The 24,973-nt window shown below is 48.8% G+C and overlaps 1 protein-coding gene across 4 annotated transcripts in view; it reads left to right on the plus strand.

The window, feature by feature from the left end:
* The window catches only part of SIK3 (SIK family kinase 3), a 72,751-nt gene that overhangs the window by 26,652 nt on the left and 21,126 nt on the right, over positions 1-24,973 (plus strand). For all 4 annotated transcript variants that reach the window (XM_027739252.2, XM_027739253.2, XM_027739255.2 and 1 more), the window contains exons 2-5: positions 10,258-10,374; positions 12,633-12,696; positions 18,558-18,719; positions 24,603-24,727. In XM_027739252.2, the coding sequence (XP_027595053.1) occupies positions 10,333-10,374; positions 12,633-12,696; positions 18,558-18,719; positions 24,603-24,727 (393 nt within the window). In that variant the 5' untranslated portion in view covers positions 10,258-10,332. The remainder of the gene's footprint in view (positions 1-10,257; positions 10,375-12,632; positions 12,697-18,557; positions 18,720-24,602; positions 24,728-24,973) is intronic.

Here is a 24,973-nt window from a genome sequence, read left to right on the forward strand (position 1 = left end):
TAGCTACTCTTGTTGAGAGACCTGTTGTGGTGTCCCAGTGCTGGCTGCTCTGTACCTGTTTGACAGGAGTGAGGTTAAGGTATTCCCTCTCCTCTCAGTCCCAGTAGTGTTCTTTGCATTATAAGCATTGCTTAAAAATGTTCACACCCTGACGTACAGTATGTTCTTAACACATCACTTCATGCACACCAGCTTCTAAATTTCCCCACTTCTGAGCTTTTGTTATTTTCTAATCCAGTAATTCAGACCTGGCTCCGACTGGACGCTCTGTACCTGAAATGCTCTATTTTTCCTCATCACTTGCATTTTTAGGTCGTGACTGAATTAGAGCAAAATGACAATCCAGGGAACTTTCAGTAACACTTTCAAAACCTGCTTGCTGCAATATCCTGGCAGCTTTGTAAAGACTTGTATTGCTGTTTGAGCTGGGCCCTTCCCTCAGACAAGGCTACTCCGTGCCTTGCAGCCCCTCTGCTCCGAGGGAAGGTCTCCACTGGGGCTCAGTTTGCAGCAGGAGCCGTGGCCCTGCCGTGCAGCATTCCTGATGCGTCTCCTGCTGTGACAGATTTCTTCCTGCATGCGACTACATTTCCAAAACTCTGCTGCTAAGCAACTCTCTCCGAGGCCGGTGTTGCTCGAGCAGCGCCCACAAGTAACAGCCCCGTAGGGTTTCCTCCAGCTCTGGCTGCAGGCAGGAGCAGTAGCAGGGTGGGAAATGGGCCCCTTGGAGAGCAGGTGGGTGAGGAAAACGATTCCCTGGACACTGGTGGGTCTTCCAGTTTTGGCAGCGCTGGCTCTTTGTCAGCCCATCACTGCAAGAAGGACATTGAGCGTGTCCAGAGAAGGGAACGGAGCTCTGGAAGGGTCTGGAGAGTCAGTCCCGTGAGGAGCAGCTGGGGGGTCAGCCTGGAGAAAAGGAGCCTCAGGAAATACCTTGTTGCTCTCAACAACTACCTGAAAGGTCGTAGTAAGGTGGGGATTGGCCTCTTCTCGCAGGGAACAAGGGACAGGATGAGAGGACACAGCCTCAAGTTGCACCAGGGGAGGTTTAGATTGGACATCAGGAAGGATTTCTTCACGAGAAGAGTGGTCAGGCATTGGGAGGGACTGTCCAGGGAGGTGGTGGAGTCCCCATCCCTGGAGCTGCCCAAGAAAAGACTGGACGTGGCACTCAGTGCTCTGGGCTGGTTGACAGGGGGGTGTCTGTTCAAAGGTTGGACTCGATGGTCTTGGAGGTCTTTTCTAACCTCAGTGATTCTGTAATTCTGTAAATAATTCTGTAAACGGCACAGAGGCAATCTTGGGAGATGCTGGGATCAGATGCCTGCAGGGATGTCAGTTGCCACGCACAACAAACTTCTCCTGTCCTAATATTGACAAATGGGTACTCAAGTTGTTGGTAAACCGAATTTTATTTGTTTTTATGGGATGTTTAGGTTGCAGTGCCTCAGTTCAGCTGCTGAATTGAGTGGAGAACAATTAAGGAAGTGTTTTGAATGGCGTGACCTGGACTGAAAGGGGACCAGGGTGGGCAAGTGTCCTCCCAGATTTCGATTTGCCTCTTGGCTTTGCTTGCCTACAGGTGGGTGGGAGGCCAAGCTGTAGCTCCAGCAGGAGTCCAGTCAGGCCTAGGCAGAACTGCAGCGTTCCCATCTGCTGTCAGAGCGCCTGCATCTGAGCCTCCTCGGAACAGTGGAGCTTACGTGACCGGGATCTGCTTTTTCAGATGGCATTTGTTGGTTAACTGGTTTGCATCGATTTAAATGCACCTCCATGAGGTTCTGCACTGGTTTAAGCTCATTCAAAAACCGGTTTTAATTAGCAAGTGCAGTCTTTGTGTAGTGAGTGCCAAGATTGCTTTTAATTTGCATGGAAGCCATGGAGGTAGCGCTGCAGACTGTCAGCAGATCCTAGGGCTGCACCACAGCCACGTTCATGGCTGAGCCTTCAGTCCTTCCACTCAGAACTGCCCTGGTGGATCCTCTGGAATTCCTACAGGGACACTGCTAGTGCTGCAAGCAGGAGCTGCTTTCTCTTTTGGGGTCTGTCTGACATGTTACACTTGCACATGGGTTAGATGTGACCAGAGAGGGGCCTGATGTGCACCTGAGCTTTGTGAACTGATTGGAGCAAGCACAGGCTTGGGAGAGCTCAGTCTGTGCCACAGAAAGGCTCTGAGGGTTTGTGAAGTCTCCATCTCTGCCATAAAGACACTGTTCAGATCAAAAGGTCTTGAGACAGAAAAAAGACGTAAAGAAGGGGAAGGAAGAGTTGGGGGGGGGAAAGGGGTCTTTACCTGGATTTTACTTCAGTTTCTTTCCCTTTGGCTTAAGCTAATTTTAATACTGATTTTTAGATATTCTGCATTTGTAGTCAAGGTATGAAGGAGTGTTATTAAGTGACAGCCCAGGCCTGCTGTCTGTGGATGGACATGTGGATGTATTTCAGTGTACCAGTACTCACTGTAGGCTGGCATTTGTGGGTGTGGTTTGCTCTCCTCCCTCAATCAAATAAATAATTTTCCATACCACCTCTAGTTCACATTCTGACTCCTGTGAAGTTCTCAGCCTTGCATCTGGAAAGCATTACTGGAATTTTATAAGGCTTCTGAACTAAAAACAAATTACTGGCACAAATGTCAGCTCAAGCTGTTGGAGCTTTAGGGGTTTTCTCCTGTAACAGAGTGTGAAATGAAAAGATGGAGAGGTCAGTTGTAATGCAGCGTGAACCCAGTGGAATTTAGGAGACAGGAGTGGTGTGGCTCTGCCATATCTGTGTTTGAGGTGGTTAGGTGTGGCTACCTGCAGTCTGGTTTGCTGAGACTTACTCTGCCTTCAGCTCAATCCCAGGTAGTCTCTGGCTGTAGCCGAGAAGGAGGAGGCAGCAGTGGCTGGCACTGGGAGATTCAGTGTCTGACCAGAACTCCAAAAAGCTCTGGAAATCTTGTCATTAAGAAGGATAAAGGCTGGAGGTAGATGTGGTGTAGCTTAAGGGATTCCTGTGCTAAGCTGTGGCCAGCTGAGCTCCTTGGTCACTGCTCGGTCCCTGGATTGCTGGTCAGCCTGGAGCCCCAGGGAATCGCTGAGCAGCCAGCGGGTTTTGTGGGGATATGCAGTAATTCCGTACATCCTGGATATGCTCTTCCCAGCCAAGCAGCAGCAGCTCTGTGTGGAGTACTGTGTCCTGTCCCTCTGCTCAGCCTCTTCCCAGGTCTGTATTTGCAGCCTGAGGTGATAATTCGTGGAATCACCCTCACAGCACCTCCCGTTTGGTTTGCAGCAGGAGGTTCTTCATGCACGGAAATGGTTTGTTTATCTAATGGGCATCTCCAGCTCCCATTCCCTTGCCTTTTCCTGCAATCCCAGTGCCCTTGATGCTGTTCAGAGTGCTCTGGTGCAGTGTCTGCCAGCCAGGGGAGGTAACTCGAGTGTCTGTGTTGTTTCCTGCTGTTGCCCCAGGTGATGAAATGATGAGAAGCTCTGCAGAAGGGTTTGTGCCCTGGGATGCCAGGTGAGGGTGGCAGGTGGAGGAGAGCACAGGAAGCCCAGCTCTAGCAATGCAACCAAGGTTGCTCATGGCTTGCAGAGCACAATTTCTCCCTTGCTGTGGCTGAACATGCCAGAGCTTACCTGTCATCCCTTGCAACTTCCAGAAGAGGAACAGAAAGAATTTGCATTTGGGATTAAATCACCATTGAACTGGCACTGAGGGTCCTGTTGTGAGCAGCGAGTTTCAGGCAGGGCACTCACCTCTTGTGCCTGTTTGGTGGCTTCTGTGTGTAAAGAGAAGCTGCAGCTGCAGTGTGGTGGTTTGGTGGTTTCCAGGACTGGAAAAGGAGGAATTGGTCTGTTGGTTGTCAGCATGGGTAAGGGCTGAGCTCCTTGAGGATGCTGTAGATGAGTTTCCTCTGGCTGTGAGGTTTGTAGGCTGTCATACATGCCATGAAATGATGAGATTTTCTAACCTGGGTGGAGCTGGTTCACTGAGCTGTAAATGTAAATGTGGGGTTTGTGCTTTGGTCACTGAAATCCCAGTTCTGTTCCCCCCGGGACAAGGAGAGGTCATGGCAGAGCACAGCGCTCACACAAGCCGGGTATTAACGTTGCAGCAGGCCAAGAGGATTTGGATGTATTGACTTTTCTCATAACACCATCGGTATTTTCTTCACCCTGTGCAAGACACAAGTCCCTGCATTGATTGTGCAGAGGGATGTGGACAAGGTGAGAACTTCCTTCCTGAGCAAATGCAGCTTCTCTGTGCACATCTTCGTCCACAGTTTCCTGCTTTCAGCTGCTGCCAATATTTGCATTTGTGCCACCTCCAAAAGCCACTGATTTTGCTGCAGAGTGGCCTAGTTTTATTTGCTGTATCACTTTTAGTTAGGTGGGTCCTGCTGGTTAGTTAATTCTGAGGAGGAGGTGCCCCTGTTCTGCCCATGAGCTTGCCAGGAGCAGTCTGGGTGTCTGCAGTGTCAGGGCCTCCTTTTTGCCGAGCGCTTTCTTACGACTGAAAATTGTACAAATTGCCTATTTGCATGTAGAGAGCTCACTTTTAGTGACCCCAAACACACCAGCAGGCTTGTGCTGACAGCTTGCCTGAAAAACATGTGCCTCTGCCAAGCGACTGTCCGTACGGAACCGCGGCGTTGCTGTGGGGTGACATCCATCCACTGAGCTCCCGAAAAGGGGCACGACCCGCAGGAGCCTGGAGTTCACACTGTGTTTTTATCACAGCCGTGTGTCCATATGCCAGCTAAGTGCCTCTACTAATCTGCATATCATCTCCAGTATATAGTTCCTTATCCCTCTTTTTTCCCCCCTTCAGTGTCGTAGTTCTGCTCTCTGCTTCTGGAGTTCTCCTGAAGGTCCTGTGCGGCTTCAGTATCTGCTTATGGGAGTGATTTTTACCCCTCCAGCAGCTGCTTAATCCAAACAGGCCATGTTCCTGAACTTCCCAAATGTTTCTGGCAGGCAGGAGCAACTGGGAAGGGAAGTTGTTCCCTGTCAGCCCCTGTGACAGCTCACGCTGTCAGCCCAGGAAGGCTGTAGCTGTGGTGGACGGAGAGGAGAGGGCTCCTCAGCTGACATAACTGCAAATGTAGAGGAATTCAGGGGGCTGAGCCTTTTCCAGGCTTATCCATTTATCAGTCCAAGGACCCTCTGTGGTGACAGCTCCTCGTGGGGCTGTGCTCTGCCACGTGTCCTCAGAGTGACATGGGAACTGAGCTGCAGGGACACGTCCATCCACAGCAGAAGACATCCAGTGAGTGTTTACTGAGGGCTTCCCGAGAGGAATGTGGAGCGGGAGGACTCCTCAGAACAGTTCTAGGAGATGTCTTGCTCCCAAATGAACATGCTGAGTTTCTCAGTGCAGTCAGTTTGCCGGTGCCATCTGTTGGCTCCCGTCCCATGGAGGAGATCCGTGCTGACTTAGGGAATGCCACTGCCACAATTCCACTTTAGCAGTCACTGCTCAGACAGGGCACATGGGCTCCTCCTGAAAGAAGTGGGGTTTTGTGATTGTCACTGCTACAGAAACAGCTGAACTGCAATGGAAAAGGTTCCTTCTTTATGGAATGATCATTCATGCAGGAAAGTTTAATTATAGCTGAATTACAGTTATAATTAGATCTATGCAGATGCATGGCATGAAGGAGTAGATGTTTGCCCAGGCCAGGATCTCGAGCTTGTTCCTTTGTTCACAGCACAGAAGAAAAAGGAAGCATGCACTGTTCCATGGCTCATTTCCACTGAAAACAGACTGTGCTTCCACCTCTTTCCCTGTCAGAGCCTTCCAAGGGGCTGGAGCAGCTCAGAGCAGGGTGCCTGTCCTCTCCATGCCCCTGTGCCACCCTGGCCTCCTCCTGCCCATCTGCCTGGGCACCCAGCAGTTCATTTCCCTTCTTGTTGGCAGGGCAGTATAGTTTCAAGGAAGTCTGTCAGATTATTAACCACACTCAACTGAGAAACATCATAAATATTAACTCCTGCAAGTTGGTTTTCTCTCCAATTCCAAACCTTGTGCTTCGTTTAGGAGCTCCTCACCTTGGCATGATCTTTAGCTCTGGTGGCTGCCAGACTGGAAAATCTGGTATCTTGAGGCAATTTAGGAATTTATAATGTTTGTAGTTATACTTTGGGAATTTTAGGAGAACCCTGTGTGTCTGAGAGCAGGAATTGCCAAAACTCCACTCACTGGGCTGAAGGAAATGGTCAGTGCTCAGGGCAGAGGGGCAGCCTGAGTTCACATCTCTGAGCATTTTGGGTGCACTGAAGGCAACTTGCTGTTTTGGCCTGAAGTGTACCTTCTGTCCCTCCTGACTTCCCATGGGATGCAGTGGGACATGCTGATATCAGGGAGAACTCCGTGCTCCCTTTTGGCCTTCTGGAGTTTTGGTACCTCTCCTTCCTTTTCCCAACCACCACTTTTGCTTTCATGGGGTTGAAATTCCCACTCCATCTCACAAGGCTTTTGCCTGGCGTGCACACATACTCAGCACAGCTTTAGGATCACAAAAATACGGAGCAGTGTTCAGCTGAAGTGCACCAGGAGAAGAAAAATCTGGAAAAACAATGGACAAAAGCCACCTGGCTCCAAAGAGCGGGGCCTCCACAGCAACCTGCAGGTGTCAGTTTGAACACCTTACCTGCCCTCTACCAATTGTTTTTAGCAACTTGTCATTCCTTCCAAATAACAATTCTTTCCTCAAATTACTAGTGTAAGTTTTAGTTGGATCCAAGAAGGAATAAATGAGCTGTTTAGAAGTGGAGGGAACATTTTGTTAATTGGTAGCAGCATGCATGCTCCAGGCTTGGCATTTATCCTCCTGCCTGTAAGCTTCATTAACTTCTGATAAAAGAATAGTTAATTTCTCAGACTCCTTTTTTAGAGTATTTCATTGTTTAAGAATTTAGATCATGGTTTTCTTCCACTTCTACTTGTAGCTGGATTTGTGCTTTATTTAATGATGTTTAGTCTTGCTCGCTCTCTGTGTTATGTGATGTTTGTAAGCATGAGGGAATGCACTTGATTTTTGGGTTTGGGGTTTATTTTAGTATTTCAACTACCTGAAACTGATTCTTTTTGAATAAATACAGAACACTGCTTCTAGTGGGACCATAAATGCTTGTGTTCCTTTGGTTGGAGTGTTTGTGTGCTTGATGCTTGGTCCTGGGGTGAGGTGGTTTAGTGACTGGCGGCAGCAGGAAGAACTGCAACCAAAACTTGCCAAATTGTGACCTGTAAGGATGGCTGGGAGGATGAGGACTTTGTGCAGTCATAGGGCTCTTTCCTGGTCAGGAGGCCCAGACAGGGAGGACTTTCCCAGAGGAAGGAAAGCAGGCACTTTCCTTACTAAATAAATATTTTTTATATTTGGAGGCAAGGCAAGGATTTTTTCATAAAATATGAAGGCTAATTTTCATGTGCTTCAGATTGTCCCCTTGAAGATATTAAAGATCCTTTTGTTTGATTGTTTTTCCCCAATATATGATCTCCAATAAATAAATAAATAAAGGGCTGGATCCATTGTGGCTGTTCCCTGTGACTGAGTTTTAGATGGAGTCGGTCTGGCTGGTCCGACCCAAGGACTTCAGCCAGTCTCTTTTCTGTTGAAATTTCAAATCATCTTTCGAGGGAAGGGAGAACATTTGCCAGCTGAGAAAAGCAGGAATGGAGAAACCAACTTGGTCTGTTCTGGAAAGCCTTTAAACCACTCCTTCCCTCTGGAAAAAAAGCAATTCTCCAAAGGAATCCAAAGCAAACCTCTGGAACAAACCAACTGCAGCTCCTCTGCAGCGCCCCGGGTGGAACACGGCTCCCCAGCCCTGAAATTCCCTGCCTTTCCTTTCCCTTCCACGGAGCACGGAGGGGATTTCCTACTTCCACCCTCAAACGGCCGTGAGGAAGCTCTGCACTTCCTGAAACGGGAGCACAAGGTGGTTTCCCCAGGATTTTTCAGGAGACTTTTGCCTTTTACGTTACATCAGTTGCCAGAGGCATTTGGATGGAATGAAAACATTTGGAAGAAACCCCTTTGGAAACACCAGGTCTCTCCTCCGTGTAACTTCTGAGGATGGGTTTGGGTTTGCTTGGCTGAACTTGGGATAAGATCCTTCACAAGAACATCTCCTGGCTGCTGTTTGTGTTCCTTTGCTGCTGATCCAGGTACTGTGTGTCTTGTGGGTGTGGAGTTTTCAGCACACCACGTGGAGATCCCGCAGCGTGAGGAGGTGACAGGGGAGGTGACAGCAGAGGTGACAGCCTGGTTCTCCCTACCCCTGTTATCAGAGAAAACCAGAGTAGTTCAGCTGTGTTGTGTCTGGCCCTACTGACCAAGTTGGGTGCGATCGGGTGCTCTGCATACCTTGAACTTGGCCGAGAGTGTCAACTCAAGCCATATAATTCAGCTGGGAAATGAGATTTCCTTAGAGCAAATATAGAGGTGGGAAATGAGTAAGGAGCTTAGGAATACTCCAGATCTGTGGATTTTCATTTGCGTATTTGGGCCTGAAAATGACTCATGTCTCCGGGTAGACATCTTGGCTTCGCTCTTCGTGGCAATGTCTCTTAGCTTTTATGTATATTTATGTTTAAACTTCACAAAAGCCCGTTCTTGCAGGAAAATCCTTGGTGAAAAGCGTGTGGGGAGTGCTTCCCAATCCCCCCCGGCTCTCTTTTAACTTTTCCAGCCCACTCCTGAGCGTTGTCCTTGGAGCTGTTGCAGCGCAGCTCCGCCGACCCCGCGGCCGAGGAGCCACGCGCTGAGCTCTGCCAGCGGGGCCCGGCTCAGCACCCCGTTAATCACAGCCCCGTTAATCACAGCCCCGTTAATCACAGCCCCGTTAATCACAGCCCCTTTAGTGCCTGGCAGCCCCCGCGGGGCCGGGGCTGCCGTTTCACCTTGTGCCTCGGCTCCAGCCCCGCTCCTGCCAGCAGCTCCCAGCGCCGAGTGCCAGACCTGGCCGCCGTCCAGCTCCCGCTCCCGCTGTAAGGAAGCATGCTCAGTGACTTGGAAGGCTCCTGGAGCCGTTCCTGCGCTCTGAATCGAAGGTTTCAAATGAAAGAAACAGCTTATTGTGCTTGGGTGCCTTTTCGGGATTCTGCTGGAGTTCTGCTCACATGCAGGGCGGTTGTTGCCCTGGCAGGGATTTGATCATAAAATGTGGGGCTTAATTTTCATGTGCTTCAGATTGTTCCCTTAAATAAAGATTCCCTTAAAGTATCTAAAGGTCCTTTGGTGGTTTTTCTCCAAGTAGCACCGTGCCTGTGAGAGCCCTTTAGCCCTGCACTTGGGCTTGGCACTAGGAGAGGGACGTGTGTTTGGGCTGTGTGCCCCTGTGGGTTTGTGCCCACGGTCCTGGCATGTTGCTGTGCACGGAGCACTTGTCCTGGTACAATTTGGGCATTTCTGTATTTGGGCTTTGGGCTCCTGTGTTGGATCTTCCTGGCTGTGCATCCTCAGCGGTTTTCACGGCGGTGCTGCTTTGCATGCCCTTCCCCAGGCCTTTGCATGATCCTGCAGCCTTCCTGGGCAGGACATGTGTAAATTAGGCTCGAGCAAAGCAACCAGGAGATTTGTAAAAGCGGTTCTTTTCCCAGGGAGAGCCATCTCTGAGCAAGAAAACCTGCTGGGGGATGGTAATTCATCCCACAAATCCCGCACTCGGCTGGCAGGCTGGGGCTGCTCGCCTGCACGGGTGTTTCATGGTGGGGAGGAAGATACTTAAGGCTGAAATTTGATTTAGAAGCAGCAGGGCAGATGTTCCTCTGCCAGGCAGAGTAGCTTTTTCTCTCAACTGTTTGCTCCAGAAGGTTTCACTCTGCCTTTTCTCCCCTGCTCGTCCCATCATTCCAGAAAAGATTCCCTCCCTTACTGTGTGCCTGTGGATGAAACGAGGTGCTTGCTTAGAGTGGTGAGATAGTGCTTAGCACAGAAGTGTCTCCCCATTTGGATTCTGATGCCCAAAGGAACTGGGAGCTGCCAGCTCTGGGAAGGTGGAGGGAAAAGAAGCAAGGAAGTGTTGGAGGCTGGAGAGCAGCTGACTGGAAGCACTTAGGCTTGTTTAAACTCCCCTAGTGTAGCGTTACAGAGCACTTCTGGTTTCAAACAGATAAATAAATACCTCAATTGTTAGAAGCCTGACACCACCCCCCATTTCCATCCCTGCTTGGGTTTTTTTCAGCCCTGGTGCAGTGAGCTGGTGTGTGGATGATGCAGCTGGGTCAGTAACTTCTCTTTTGTTTCCCCTCTGGTAGGTTGCAATAAAGATCATTGATAAGACTCAGCTGGATGAAGAGAACCTGAAGAAGATATTTAGAGAAGTCCAGATCATGAAGATGCTTTGCCACCCACATATCATCAGGTTGTACCAGGTAGGAGCACTCCATCCAGGTAGGAGCTTTCCATCCCTTGGCCCTAGAGCTTTACACTCTGTAGTAGCACTTTCTCCAGTGTTATCCCTCCTTTCCTCCTGCCTGAAACTGGGAAAGTCCTTTATGTTTTCAAGGTCTTGGAGTACTTGGATTGGAGGGGCAGGGGGAAAGTGTGGCTAATCCTTCTCTTTTCTGGGACATGGTGCTTCCGCTGTGGGCTGGCCTCTTGCCACTTGTTTATGGCCATTGTGTGCTTCTCAGTTTCCCAGTGGAAACCGGATGCGGGTTCCCTTTCTCAGTTTAAGGGAGGGAGTAAATCTCACCCTGGAGCAGGACTGAGCTGCCCTGCTGTCCTCTCCCTGCCCAGCTCCCTGTGGCCCCCAGGACCTGCTGGTGTGCTCAGCCCTTTCCTGGAAGGGGATCAATGCTGGCTGCAGACCCGCTTGGGAATATTGTTTGCAGACTTTTTGTGCAGCTTGTTTGACGTTTCTTGTCTGCAAACAAACGCCCCAGAGGCAGGATCCATGTGCTGCCCTTTATGCAGGTATCTGGTGATGCCCCTCCTGCTGCACCATCCAATAGAACAGTGAGGAAGGTGCAACAGGCATCACACGAGCAGAGGAATAGAGGGGTCTGCTTCTCATCTGTGCCTGAGGGACATGAGTATTTATTTGGACTCCAAAGAGTTAAAACTGAGCAGAAGTGACAGGTTAATGTTTAGCTGCCTTGGCCAAACCACATGTGAGATGCTCACAGCAGGCCCTGCAGAACTGCAGTGTTTTTGAAGGTACTCAGGGAATGCTGCTTTGCAAACTGATGCCTCAAACCTTTTTTTTTAATTTTTTTTTTAGCCAAAAAACCTTTTTCAGCCTGTTTTATTCCATCTAAAGGTTTTGATGTGATACTGAACAGGTGACACTTGTGGCTTGGCTTTGGTAAGGTGAGAGAAGAGTCCCTGCTGTGGAGTCTCTTTCATCTGGCATATCTTTCTTGGTACTTCCACTGGCATTTATTTTTAGATAAAAACTACTGAAGCTTGGAGTTGGGAATTCAGACCCTGTCACATCTTTGCATCAGGAATGTTGAGTTGAAAAATCGTGTTTTCTTGAGCTTGTAAGACTTAAAAGATGTAAGTGAAAAAGAAGAGTTGTCTATAATGACAGTTGTGTATAATATGAGAGATTCTGTCTGGAAACAGAAATGTGCTTAAAAATCTACCTAAGAGTTTTCCGGACAAGTAGGATCATTAAGTGGGAGCTGTATATCCTGTCCTGTGACAGTGGAGCAGAACTGAGGTTCATCTTTGCTATACTCATGTTTTAACATCCAGAATAAGGGGGATCCAGCTGTTGAAGCAGCTGCACTTGTCTGGATCAGGCTCAGATTTTGGAAAAAATGAAGTTTACGTGTTCAACCCTAATTCTCAGGAAGAGCAGGCGGTGCTGGGCTCCCAGTGCTTGCCTTCTCTGTGGGGATAACAGTCCATTTCATGTCAGAAGGGGAACTTTCACTTTTCTTTGAAGCAGAGAACAACCAAAACAAAGTCAAAATGTTTCCAAACACCCTGGAGTACCGAAATTACCCTGCTGGGCCTGGCACGGGAGGTGCTACAGTGTGGTCCTGAACTGAAACACCAGGTGTTTTTCCATTGACAGAGCTGCTAAATAAATTGTATCAAGTTTTGGAAAGCACCCCAAATGTACTAACAGACTCTGAAAAATGTGTTAAAAGCCGCTAAAAGCAGGGTGTTACCTGACTGCAGGGGGGGGACTCCCTCCAGCAAAGCCTGAGCTCTGGTTCAATTCTAACAGCTCTTGACTCATTGGGAAGTCACAGATTCAGTGAATGTTCCCCCCTTTGGCAAGACTGTGATGGTTGTTTTAGTGCCTGCAGTGGCCTGAGCAACCAGACAGGTGAACTGGTTTGGTGGTAGCAGCCCTGAGGAGTCTCCCAGGCTGCTGGAACACAACAAGACCAGGGAGCAAATGCTAAAGGGAAGACAAATGGAGGAGGAGGAAGGTGCAGGTGAAGTGTTGTGCGCAGTTACAGATTTAGTGTTTGAAACCTGCTGTTTCATTCTTGCTTTCCCCAATTCCAGTCCATTCCTTCACGTGGTTCTGTAAAGCAAGGGGAAGGTCGCAGTTTGGATGTGATGAAAGCAGCTACGTGTGTGAGAGGAAGAATAAAGTTGGGTTAGATCCATTTCCTGCTGCACTCAGCAGTCTCCTTATGTGTCACTTCTCTGTCCTTGTGTGCAGGTTATGGAGACGGAGAGGATGATTTATCTGGTGACAGAGTATGCCAGTGGAGGGGAAATATTTGGTAAGTACATTTATTGCATTCTTTAATCAGATAATGCACTTGGTCAACTACAGTAAACTGAAAATAGCTGCCACACTCTCCTATTTCAGCTGAGAGGTGCCCTTCAGCCTGCAAACTTTCCATTGACAAGAGGAGTAAAGGAATAAATGAGAGCAACTTGATGGAAAAATAATCCCCATAACCTCTGTTTCTTCTTTGGGTTTCACTGACAGGTGGTGCTGCTCCTCCTTTGTGCTGACTTTGGGATTAAAGGTGTTGGAAATAGTTATCCAGTTGGATTTTAGTGTTGCTGAATACTTTGCTTCCCAGCAAGTTATATGAACCTCATTGATCATAGTGGAACTGTTGGTGTGTGTTGGTAGCTTTCAAAGAAACAGGCAGTCGTGTGGTTCTGGAGTGTTTTGTGCTCAAAACCATGTCTTGTCTTTTCTCTTTGATATCTGGTGTTATCTTAGCAAGCATCAGTTACATCCCTTCCAAACACCATTGTCTAAGAGTCTTTTGGCTGAGCTTTCTTGACCACAGGAGCTGTTCTTGAAAGGAAAAAAAGTGTCTGTGCAGCACAACTGCAAGAACTGCTGACTGATTTATTAATTTGTTTGGTGACCAATAATAAAACTTGTAGAGATAGGAATTTACTTACATGCTGGAATTTTGTGCTGGGTGACAGAGTCAAAATTTTGCAAGATTCTGTCCTGGTTTTGCCAATGTGAGCCTCTGAAAAGAGGGAAAATCCATGTGCTTGAGGTGAGCTGGGTTCAGACAAGGGAGTGAGGACAGTCACCCTCTGTCAGCTATGTGGGAACTCTCCCCCTGTCCTCTTCAGTCATTGCAGAGGATTCACTTTTGATTTCACTTCTCACTTTGCTGGAGGAGAAGCTGAGTTGTAGTAAAAGACAAAGCTTTTAGTGAAGCAAGGGAAGCCCCAAATTAAGGAAAATAAGAGCTGAAAAGTGCTGGTTTCCAGTAACTGTTATCTGCTACCAGTTCCTCAGTACCTCTGTGGATGGTTGTCATGGCTTCTTCTCAACATTGCCCATGTCCTTTGGATTTCTCCCCAAGGAGGTGACAGCCAAAGGGGAAGCAAGTGGCAGCTGATGTTGGGCAAGTGTGGATTGCCCGGTGAAGAACTGACTTTCTCCTGCTGAGTCTTGCAGTGGTTTATTCAAACATGAATCATGGTGCTGGGCACACTGAACAGTTCCAGTGGCTTGTGAAATTCCCCTTCCAGTGTGCACGAAATCACCTGCATGTGTGCTGGAGTTCACCTGTGTGTGGATCACCACAGAAAAGTATAAACCCCCTTTTACTTTTTCTCCCTCTTCTGTTGAATTTGGCAGAGATGGGCTCATCTTTTTTTAAATCCAGAACTATGTGCAAGCTCATATACAAACTTGGAATGAATTCTTTGGTTACAAAAATAGCCTTCTGCATGAGTCGAAGTGAAAACCTAATTGCCTTCTGAAAGATTTTCTGCTGTAGTAAATTCAGCTCATTAGCATGGCTAATTTCCATGTTGCTGCCCAGCATTTTCTCCTTGTTGATAGCTGGGAGCAGCCAGCTCTGTAATAGCTGAGGTTTCTCCAGAGCAGAGCCAGGAGATCGTGCCCCTCTACCCGGTGTTGAGGAGTTTCGGGCACTGCCCTCGGTGCGAGAGCAGAGGGGGGAAACTCAAGTCTCAGCTTTTTGTATTCAGAGTTTCCTGAGGAGCCATTAGGACTTTGTTCTAACAGCGGAAGCAATTTGCAGGGAGGAAACAGGAGCCCATTTTGGGAAGGTTTCCTTGCAGTCCTTACATCTCCAGCACTGAAGGATCTCGTGTCCTCGTGTCGTGGAGAGAAAGTTGACGGCAGCGTGGGCTGGTCTGCTCGGCTCAGCTGGGGCTCACCTGCTGGGTAAAACCTCCCCTGCAGGGCCCTCAGCACAGTGTCTGTCCCTCTTATGGCAGGGGGGCTTCTTGGGAATGCTGGATGTGCTGCAGAGATGGTGTGTGAGGTGTGTATGAACAGTGCAGCCGCTGTCACTGTGTCCCTTGCTGGGCACTGGGGGAAATGAGCCTGTGCTGAGTCTTTTTTATCTTTTTTTTTGGTTGTGTCCTAACACCTGCATGACCTAGACTTTAAACTGTGGTGCTGATCTGCAGAAAGGGAAGGAGACTGACAGCCATGGTTGTCTGGATGCCAAACACTCAGGGTAAAGCTGAACACAGCCAGTGCCTCAAGGAACCGGAGTTACAGCACTGTGTTGTTGTGAACTGCAAGTTTTTGTTGTCCTAAGTTGCTTCTGTGATGCTTTCAAAACTTTCCAAGGCTTTAACTGTGCCATGCAGCTGTCAGTATTACAGAGACCTTAGCTGAAAGAATGGTGGTTTCTCTAAATGGCCGCAGTCAGGGAGTGTTGGCCACGTGTCTCTCCTGTCCCTGGTTGGTCTGGGCTCTGCAGGGATCCCGGGTCAGCACCTGGGAGGGCTGTACCACCTGTTTATCCAAACTGCCAGTAAAAGGGCTGAGAGCTCCTTCAGTGGCCAAGCTGTGCCGTAAGTGTCTTTGATTCATCTGTTACTGGAAATGGTTTGATAATTCACTTTGTTTGCGTAGCGGTGCGTGGGGACCAGGGAGAGAGCTTGGGTTTGCTGTGGGTTTGAGCAGCCAAATGTAAATTGTTATTTTTGTCCCTATCCATGTTTTGCGTGTGGTTGGGTTGCTGGTTTGACATTATGAACAAATGAATGTCTCCTTTTAAACATAGGGTGCTCTTTGTTCCAGGTCCCTCGAGTGTCCTTTTTTGAGGTCAAACGGGATATAGTCTCAAAATCTGGTTTGATTTCAGCTGTTTACTATGAACACTGTAAACAATCTGCAGTCCTCACTGACTGAATATGGGTTCTTGGTTGACTGACAAAAAAACTGCAGAAAATTTAGAAAATGATTTTTGGTTAATGTGGTTACCACGTCTGCCCTGTCTCCTCACCTCCTGCCCACTCATCCTGAACTCTCTGAGCATTCAACTACATGGTGCCCATCTCTAGAAGGTCAAGCTGTTTCTGACATCACAATGTCCCCAAATTCACTGGAAATGTGACTTAATCCACCACATGGAGACATAAAGCTTCAGCAGTGTTTGCTTTCCAGACAGAAAAGCAACTTAAAAGCACGAGGCGTCTGTCCAGAGGCGAGAAGTGGAAACTCGTGTGTCAGTCCTGTCTCTGAACCAGCTCATTTTTCTTCAGTGGAGGATTTTATTGTTTTTTTAACTCAGAGAACGGCGTCAGGTGCTTCATATAAGTACAGAGACCAGTGACTGATATTTCTAAGGGTTGTGGAATGAAATTACTCATTCCTTCCTCTCTGGGAGACACTCAGAGGAGCATCACCCTGCGCCTCCAGCCCCCGAGGAGCACGGTGACATTGGCACAGCCAGTGGCACGTCTGGGTGCTCTGGCACCCTCAGAGCAGGGTGCTGGCTCCCAGCTGAGCACTCAGGTCAGCTCTGGAACCTCCATTGCATGAGAGGTTTATGCAGACTAAGCTCTCAATGGTTAATTTTGGCATCCAGTTGCCCTTGGTGGTATGTGAAGTATTCTGTAGCCTCATTGTTCCTGTCCTTCCTCTGGAGCCTGTGCAGAAATGTCAGCGGGCTGGAGGGCTGTGCCTACGTGCAGGGCTCGGGGGCTGGCCCCTGCTCCCAGTTCTTCATCAAAAGTGAAATTTCACGCCCAACCTAAAAAGGGTTTTTTGCAGCCTAAGCAGGACTGGCTCATCAGAGGGGCAGCAGAGTTTTCTGTGTGAGAGGCACAGGGCAGAGAGAAGTGTGCTGCAACTGTGTGTCGCCGTCCATGCCGGGGAAAGGGGGACCCTGGTTTGGGCAAAAATATGCTTAGGAGAGAACTTGTAGGAAGACACCTGCTGCAGTAACTGGATTTGTTTTCTTGCCTGCAGGAGAATTGCTAAAATATTTCCGAAATTGTTGAGAGACTGGAGCCTTGTGCTTTGTTTTGAGGGCACTCGCTGCGCTCCGAAATTCCAGCGGTGCAGGAGATGTGAATGACCTTGTTTAGGAGCTGAGCTATTACCTGTTGATCAGTGGCAGCACTTCAATTGGAGCAGCCCTTGCTGAGCTCTGCTGTCAGTCTCCAGCTCCTCAGAGTAATAAATTTATGACCATGCAAATGCCTTAATGAAATACGATGGGGCAATTTGAGATGCTACCTTTGGTTTTCCCAGCAAGTGAGCTGGGGGTCAGATTTGACTTGGTGATGGTTTTCCTTCCCCAGCCCTGGCTCAGGTTTGCTTATGGAATAAGTTTATCCGATGAATAAAAAGTTAATTGACAAGTTCTTTGAAAAAACACCTCGAGTCTGTTGCTCAACATGAGCAGGCAAAGGCAGAAGTAGGTTGCTGTGCAGTCAGGAGCAGCACAACTGCTTTGATGGATCTTGGTAATTAGTATTTACTGCGAGTCAATTATGTCACAGGTATTTTAATTAATGGGTGACTGGGGAAAAACACAGCCACCCGATGAGAAACCTGCACAAGTGATTTATTGTTATTATTTTCCAGAACAGGTATCTGTATCGAGCCCCCAGTTTTAATGGGCTTTAGGGAGGGACATGGAGCATTTCAGCCTAATTTTGGCCAGAAGTCTTTCGAGGCCAACTCGATGTCCCTGCTGAGGGCTTAGAACCTCCTGAAGTGGGCCAGGGGATAACAAGCCCCTGGGTGACTGGTGCCTCTGCTGCCCTACCCTGTGGCCTGTACCAGAGGGAACAGGGCTTGTGTAAACCTCCAAAACTGTTCCTGTGAGCTTGGGAAACTTGGAAACCCCCCTGGTCCCACGTGTGGTTACTGGGGACTCTCCAGGGCACATCTTGAGTTTCTCCTGGGTTTTTATGGCGCTGTCCTCAGTTCCATAATTGTGCAAGCTGCTGTTCCTACCTGTATCTCTTACCTGCTGCGTTAGTTTTAGCCAGATTTGCCTATTGGGTAGAAAGGTATTAGGAAAGGGCAGTAATTGTACCTCATAATTCATCTGCCACTTCGATTTTTATGCTTTTACTGGCAGAGTTTTGCCTGTTCTGCTGATGCTTCAGGGAGAAGGATGCTTTTTTTCCTCCTTTCTCTGCCATTTCTGCCGCCTGTCTCCTGCCTGCCCATCCCTGCTCACGGGACAGTGAGGACTGGCTTCTGTAAGCCTGGTGCTTCCAGGTTTTAGGTGGATTGACTCCAGTTGGGTCACTGCTGTGTGCCTGCCTTTGTGATCTCTTGGAGAGGCTTTTCCTGTCCGTGTGTGCAGTGCTGCCTTCCAAGGAAAGCCCAGCTGGCAACAAATACTACCTTTGAGTGAGAGTGCAGACTTTCAGCAAAATATTTGGGAGTGCTCAGATTTCCGTAGTGGAAGCCAGTTCCATTTTTATAATGAAATGCTTTCTTGGATATTGCAAGGATGTTTTTTCACCAATCTGCAGAGAGGGATGGTGTTAAATACCTCCTGCAGCTCGTAGCTCTGCTGGCTGGAAAGCTGAGGTGAGGAGCAGGTTGTGTCTGTAACTACCTGGGACCTCAGTGGTTCCAGCAGGAGTTATCTGTGAGGCACGTTAGACCAAAGACACAAAATCCAGAGGGAAGGTGGGATGGCACATGGCCAGGAACCTGCACCTCTCGCTGTGGAGATGATGTGATGTGAGGCTTGGTGTCTGACTGAAGGCAAAGGTTGGAAAGCTTTGTTTTTACTTTGATGTAGAAAAAGATACTAAAACCTTAGCCTTTGTCACAAAACAACTCTGTTTTTCCAGCCGTCCCCTCAGCTGTCCTCTAAATAAAATAAATGTTAAGCCCTTCCACTGTCTGTCCTTCCCCCCTCAGATCACCTGGTGGCCCACGGGCGCATGGCCGAGAAGGAGGCCCGGAGGAAGTTCAAGCAGATCGTGGCTGCTGTCAACTTCTGTCACTGCAGGAACATCGTCCACAGGGACCTGAAGGCAGAAAACCTCCTCCTGGATGCGAACCTGAACATCAAAATAGCAGGTGAGCTGAGCAGAGCGGGGTGGGGGGAAGGCAGCTGCTTTCAGGAGTTCATAAATGTGGGCATTGGCTGCTTCCAGGTATTCAGGGGGAAGGAAATGCAGTGCAGCTAAAGGAAGCTTTGGATTTCTGTGTGGCCTGCTGCCCAGAGCTGAAACTGCCAGGTTGCAGCCAGGAGATTTATGTCTCCCTTCGAGTAGTGCAAAGTAGAAGAAGGAGGAAAAAGAGCAGGTTTGGCTTCCCAGGCAGACATGTGGCTGCAGACACTCTGGTGTTTGGTCCTCCGGGTAATGGGTGAGACAGTGTCACAAAAGTGACCTTGTTCTGAGTCCTGCTGCTGGGTTAGGGCTTCTTCAGAGCAGGTCAGGCTAGGTGAGAGGGAAGGAATGGCAAAGCAGGGATGACAAGGTGGATGGCAGAGCAGTGAAGGGGAAGCAGCACTCCTGGAGTCATTCAGGATGAGCTCTGACAGAGCCAGAGTGGCCCCAGGGCTTTGGGGGCTTTAGTCACTGCAGGGAGAGAAGCTGAAGTTGCTGAACACACAAGGCCCTCTGCTTGTTCCCAGACAGTGGGAATTTTTGGCACTAACTGCCCTTCCAGAGACCTTTCTCCTTGGACATTTCTGTACTGACCTAACACAGACCTGCATGTCTGATCCTCTGACCGTGAGACTGAATCTTGGCTGCTGAGCTCTGGGGGCACTGACTAGGACTGACTTTATTTGGCTTTGTGGGATTATGTAGCAGCTGATTGAAACAGGAAGATTTAACGCTGGCCTGGTCATCCAATTTCATGGGCTTTTGAAGTGGAAGACCTCATACTCACCATTTAATTCTAGCAGAGCCTAATGCACAGCAGAGCAGCTTTGGAAAGCCCTTTGTTGCCCCCTCTCCTAACAGACTTCCTGGGAGAGCTTGTGCCTTTTACAAACATTTGTCATTTGTTTGTTTGTTTTGTTTTGTTTGTTTTTTAAACTGCTGAGGGCTACAAAACTTTTCGTTCTGAGCAATTTTACTGCTGGGAGGTGGGGAGCTGCTCCTCTATCTTGATACCACCTTGAAGAAAGGAAACAGTCTTGTTTGTTGTGTTTACTGTTCTCTCACGAACCATCCTTAGGTGTTAGGTTAGAGTTTAACACTCAGCTCTGGTAAAATGATTAGTAATTTCTTAGGCTTCCCTCATCCTCACTTTTTGAGGAGGGAATGGGGAGGGAATAGAAAGGAGGGAAGGACCTGATGAACCTTCCTCTGGACGCTTAACAGTCTGAACCATGTCCTGCTTGGCACAGGGGTGATAACCTGCTCGTGCTGTCCTGGGAGCAGGAGATAAGTGAGACACTGATGAAGGAGTGGAGCTCCTGGGAGTAGGAGTGGAGAGGTCATGGAGCTCCGGGGAGAGGCTGCTCAGGAGGTCTCTGAGCAGCACTTTCTGGTGGTTTGTGCTGCACTAATGATTTGAGGCCATCTTGTGTTCACGGGGAAAATCCGCTCTGTGTGGAGGGGGAGGGTGCCTGGCAAACAGCGAGAAGTTAAAAACTAACCCAGGTGGAAACTGGAATTCGACTGGATTTGCTGAAGAAGTGTCCTCATGAGCAGGCTGACAAGCTCTGAAAATTGTGGAGACCTTTTTTTATCTAAGGGAGTTGGAAACTCCTTTCCTTCCAAATCTGTGCTCCCAGAATGACTGCAGGAGATAGTCCCCACCCTGGTGGTGGCAGTGTTTGCCTTGGCTGGAAGATGCAGTAGTGCTTTGAAAGGTAGCCTGGAAAAGCTGATTTATGGTATAGGATTTTCCAAGTATTAAGTTTTCTCCCTATAACTCATCAATTACAACTTGACACCAGTTCTTCCATTGTTTCAAGAGTGCAAAAATCAAGAAGTGATAGCAACAGATCTGCTTCACACCAGACCTCCCAGGATAAGTGCACAAAGCCAGCTGCAGTGGTGGAGAATCAGCTGAACCTTCACTGCCAAACCCATTAACAGTGTCTAACTCAAACTTCTGGAGTTTTCCAGGCTCTCAGCAGTGCAGATTTTCTGGCACATTCCTCCTGACCTCCATTTGCAGCTTTAAATCCCTTACCTGGCACTAGGCAGGCACCTGGCTCTGAGGGAGGGAGCGTGGCAGCCCCGGAGTGGGGCAGTGCTGCTGGTCTCACTGATGGTCACTATTTGGGGTTTTTTTTTGATTGATTGCTGCTGTACTATTTTTCCATAAACAGTGAGATCCCAACGCCGTGACCCTCGCTCTCATTTTTCCCATGGATGCTTTTTCTCCAGTGTACCTTCTCAGAGTCTGAGTCAGTAGCTGCTGGCACTGCATTCCCTGTGCTCCCGGCTGGAGAGTTCAGCCAGGAGTTGATGATTGCTAAACACCCAGGCCTTCCCGGGGATGGTTTTGGAGAGGAATCTGATCTATGCATCGCTTTGCATTCATTTGCAAGAGTCTGCTGCTCCTTCCCTCCTGAGGATAAAATCCCCGTTGGGCAAATACTGACGCCACTCCCTGAGCTGTGCTCTGAGGAAATGTGAGGGACTGAGCCCATGTTTTGTAACAGAGATGTTTCTTTTAAATATTTTCCCTATATCACATCATTGTGACTTACCTTGCTCTTACAAAAATGCCCTTTTCCCTCCGCATCTGTTTGTGGAATGAGACCTGGTTGCCCCCTGAGGATTTGGATTTATAGGTCAACTTGGCCTGTGACTTCCCATAGATTTTAAGAAAGTTTATTTAAGTGGTAATTTGCGGTTTTGTTTGGTTTAGATTTTGTTTGTTGCTCTGGGGTTTTCAAATCCTTCCCTGAACTTTTTTTGGGGTTTTAAAACCCTGCTGTTTTCCCCAGCCCTGACCTCGGTCACTCAGCACAGGTGGGAGCTGGAAGCTGTTTCCAGCCTTTGGGCAGTGTCCACGTATGACAGAGCCTCTGGCTCCAGCTCCCTGCAGAGCCCAGCAGTGTGGAGGTGCCGGGCAGAGCAGCAGCTCTCCACAGGGACAAGCTGTCATCCCAAAATCCGGGGCAGCCATGGGGTGAGTGCAGCAGCTCTGGGACCCGCTGGCTGAACGGTGCCGTGCCTGTGGCCTCACTGGCCCTGTGCCCTAAGGAGAGACTCTGTGGGTTCCTCTGGGCCCACCTCCTGTTCCTGGCCAAAAGAGCTGTGGATCCCTGGGCAAACCTCAGCATGATGTGGAAGGGGTGAAGTTTCCCAGCCGGCCAATCTCCAGCAGCTCTTGGGAAGCAGAGAAGGGTGTGGGAGGCAGCTGTTGCATGTCTGTTCTGAGGCCGTGGTGCTGCCAGCTGGAATGGCACCACCCTGGAATGGCACAGCCCAGGGACAGCATATCCCTGGGATGGCCCATCCCTGGCATGGTACACCCTGCCTGTGCTGCTGGCGCTCACCATGACCAGTGCAGCACTCCAGTGCACCTTGGGCCTCTCGTGTGCAGGGCTGGAGCTGCTCCTGGCTCTGCAGGGCAATAATCACTCCTTGGAAAATACAGGTGGTTCCCCAAGTGCTCAAAGCCCCCCCGAGTACATAAAAGGACAAATGAAAGTGTCTAAACCAGAATAACTTGCTCAGAATATGAGAAGTACCAAAATTCCACAGTCGGAAGGAGTTTCCATCTAAACCTGACCCAAATGCTGTGTTGGGAGGTGGAGTCACATCCAGTGCTGCAGCGTTTTGGTGCTTGTTCCAGTGGCCATAATTCAGGCACTTGTTACACATCCTGCTTTGAACGTGAGACAGCAGCTCAAAAGCTTGCAGAGGTGGAAAAGACAATTGTGCAGCTGAGTGCTATTTCCCTGGAATGGTCCTCCAAAGGCTCACTGGAGGTTTAAATGGCTCCATAGCCGGCAGTGAAAACCCAAAGGGTGTGTAACTGCCTTGTTCTGATACCGTGGTGCTTTTAAAGAACATTTTACCATCTCTGTGCTGTTTTGAGGTAGGGTTTGAGCAGCCTGGTCTGCACTCCAGGTGTTTCCACAGGAACAGGCTGTGTTAGGTATTCTTCATAAGCATAAATCATCTCCACAGCAAGGACCTTCCCCCTGTGGAGGGACAGGAAGAAGGAACTCGGCTGTGCCCTCCTGGAGCTGAGCTGGCAGGAGCAGCACCAGGTGGTCTGCTGAGTTCTGCAGAAGCTGTTTGAAGGAGGAGAGGAGTCACCTGAAACTAGGTCATGGAAAATCCTGTGAGGAAAGCAGTGGGAGCACGGACTCACAGTTGGTGCATTCTGTGGAGTGCTGGTGGGGTTTGCCATGCCTCTGGCACAGAGGTGTTGGCCATCACTGGCATCACTGATGGCTTGCTCTTGGGATTTGGTGTGGAACTGGTAATTAATTGGTAATTAACTGGTAGTATTGAATGTGTTAGAGCAAACCTGGAGTTTTATGTGATTTAGGAAAACTAACCTTTCTCGATGGCTACAGGATTCATGCAAAGTCCTTCCCTTGGAGCATGGATAAAAAGCTGTAAGGAGAAATTAGCAGATGAAAATGAACATTCATTTTCAAGGTGAATGTGTATTTATTTCAAGAAATGGGGGGAAGAAAAAAACCTTTGTGCTTTTGTATCTCAGGTATTCTTTATCATTTGTATGCAGGTATTAAAACATGCATTTTCAGTCAAATTTTCCTTGCACAACTTTGGGATCTTCTGTTTCACTGCCAGGCTGTGCATCACCCCAGATCCTCTTTCTGACCAGTGACAGAGGCAAAACTCATCTTCAGAGGTTTCCACTTGCTGCAGCTGCACTGTTGTGTTTTTGCCATGATGTTTTTAGCTTTAATCCGTCAGAATTTGCAAACTGAGTGTTCCTGGCCCTCCTCGCTCTCCCACACCCTGCTGTGAGGAGCTGCTGCTGCTGCAAATGCCATGAGAAATGGCCTTGTTGCTGTGGGTCCCCGTCCCTGGGCATTAATGTCACCTGCCCTCCTGCTGGCACATCTCTGGCACTAACAGAGGCACAGCCCTGGCAGCGGCACCGCTCCTCGATGGAGCTGCTGCTGAGGACACCTCCTTCATGGGACGTGGGCACACCTCTGTGACAGGGTGTTTGCTTCAGTTCAGCTGAGGCAAAAAGGGGAAAGCAATTCAGTGAAGATTCTTTCTGTTTAGGAGAGCCAGCTCACTTCTCTTGGGTTCAGCCTCTTTTCCTTACCCCTTCCAGTGCAGGTCCCAGCTGTGAGCCAGGGGGAGGCAGGTTAATTAGCAGAGAATGCCATTAGTGCCCACATAAGCTGATGGCTGGCTGCCTCTGAGGTGAAGACCTTTCTTTTGATTTCCCTTTCAGGATTTATTATTTGCTGTTGGTGAAGTATTTGTAGAGCTGCCCACCATAACCAAAGTTTCCAGCTCCTGTAGTGCTTTCTGGAAAAATCAAAATTCCTCTTCTTTTTTGCTTTTGCACTGTCTGTGCTGGCAGCTGCCCTGGCCCCAGGGAACTGGGAAATGTGACATGGAAGAATCCAAAGGTTGGGAATTAACTGAAGATTTATGTGGGATTTCTTGATTACAAGATGAAAACCCCATTCCAGACCATCCACCTGACTTTCAGCAACCCTCAGTGATCTGATCCCTGGAGTATCAATTCCAACATGGAATTGAAATTCACATGGCTGAAAAATGAAGAGCAAAATTCTGGAAAGATCTTTGTTCTGCTAAGCAAAAGCAGTGTGGGTTTAGTGTGTGGAGCAGGCTGAAGTAGTGGGTTTTTTGCAGCAGGTGTGTTTTATACTGTACAAAGTGGATGTGGCACTGTTCATACTTGGTCTTTCGTCACCACCCCTGGAGGAATGACTGGACGTGGCACTCAGTGCTCTGGTTAGTTCAGGACAGCTGGAGTGAATCATAGTCCTCCAATCGATTCTCTTTGTTCTTTCAGATTTTGGGTTCAGCAACATCTTCACCCCTGGCCAGCTGCTTAAAACCTGGTGTGGGAGTCCCCCCTACGCCGCTCCAGAGCTCTTTGAAGGCAAGGAGTACGATGGGCCAAAGGTTGACATTTGGGTATGTGATGAACCTCTTTCTCTCTGACTTTGATCTAATTCTTGCTCTGTTTGTTTGGCTTTGCTTCCTGAACACTCAGTGCACGTCTCAGAGAAAAGCCCTGACATGGCAAAAAGTGTTTTCTGAAGAAAACGCTTCCAAAATCCCATTCTGGCCACCACGTCCTGTTTTCTCTACCGGGAGGTTCCAAAACCATGGGCTGCCCAGAAACGCATTTTAATTTAGTTTCCCACCGGCCCGTTTGTG

The sequence above is a fragment of the Pipra filicauda genome, unplaced genomic scaffold (assembly GCF_003945595.2).
Source record: "Pipra filicauda isolate LSUMZ 115617 unplaced genomic scaffold, ASM394559v2 scaffold666_size289731_pilon, whole genome shotgun sequence".
NCBI classification, from domain to species: Eukaryota; Metazoa; Chordata; class Aves; order Passeriformes; family Pipridae; genus Pipra; species Pipra filicauda.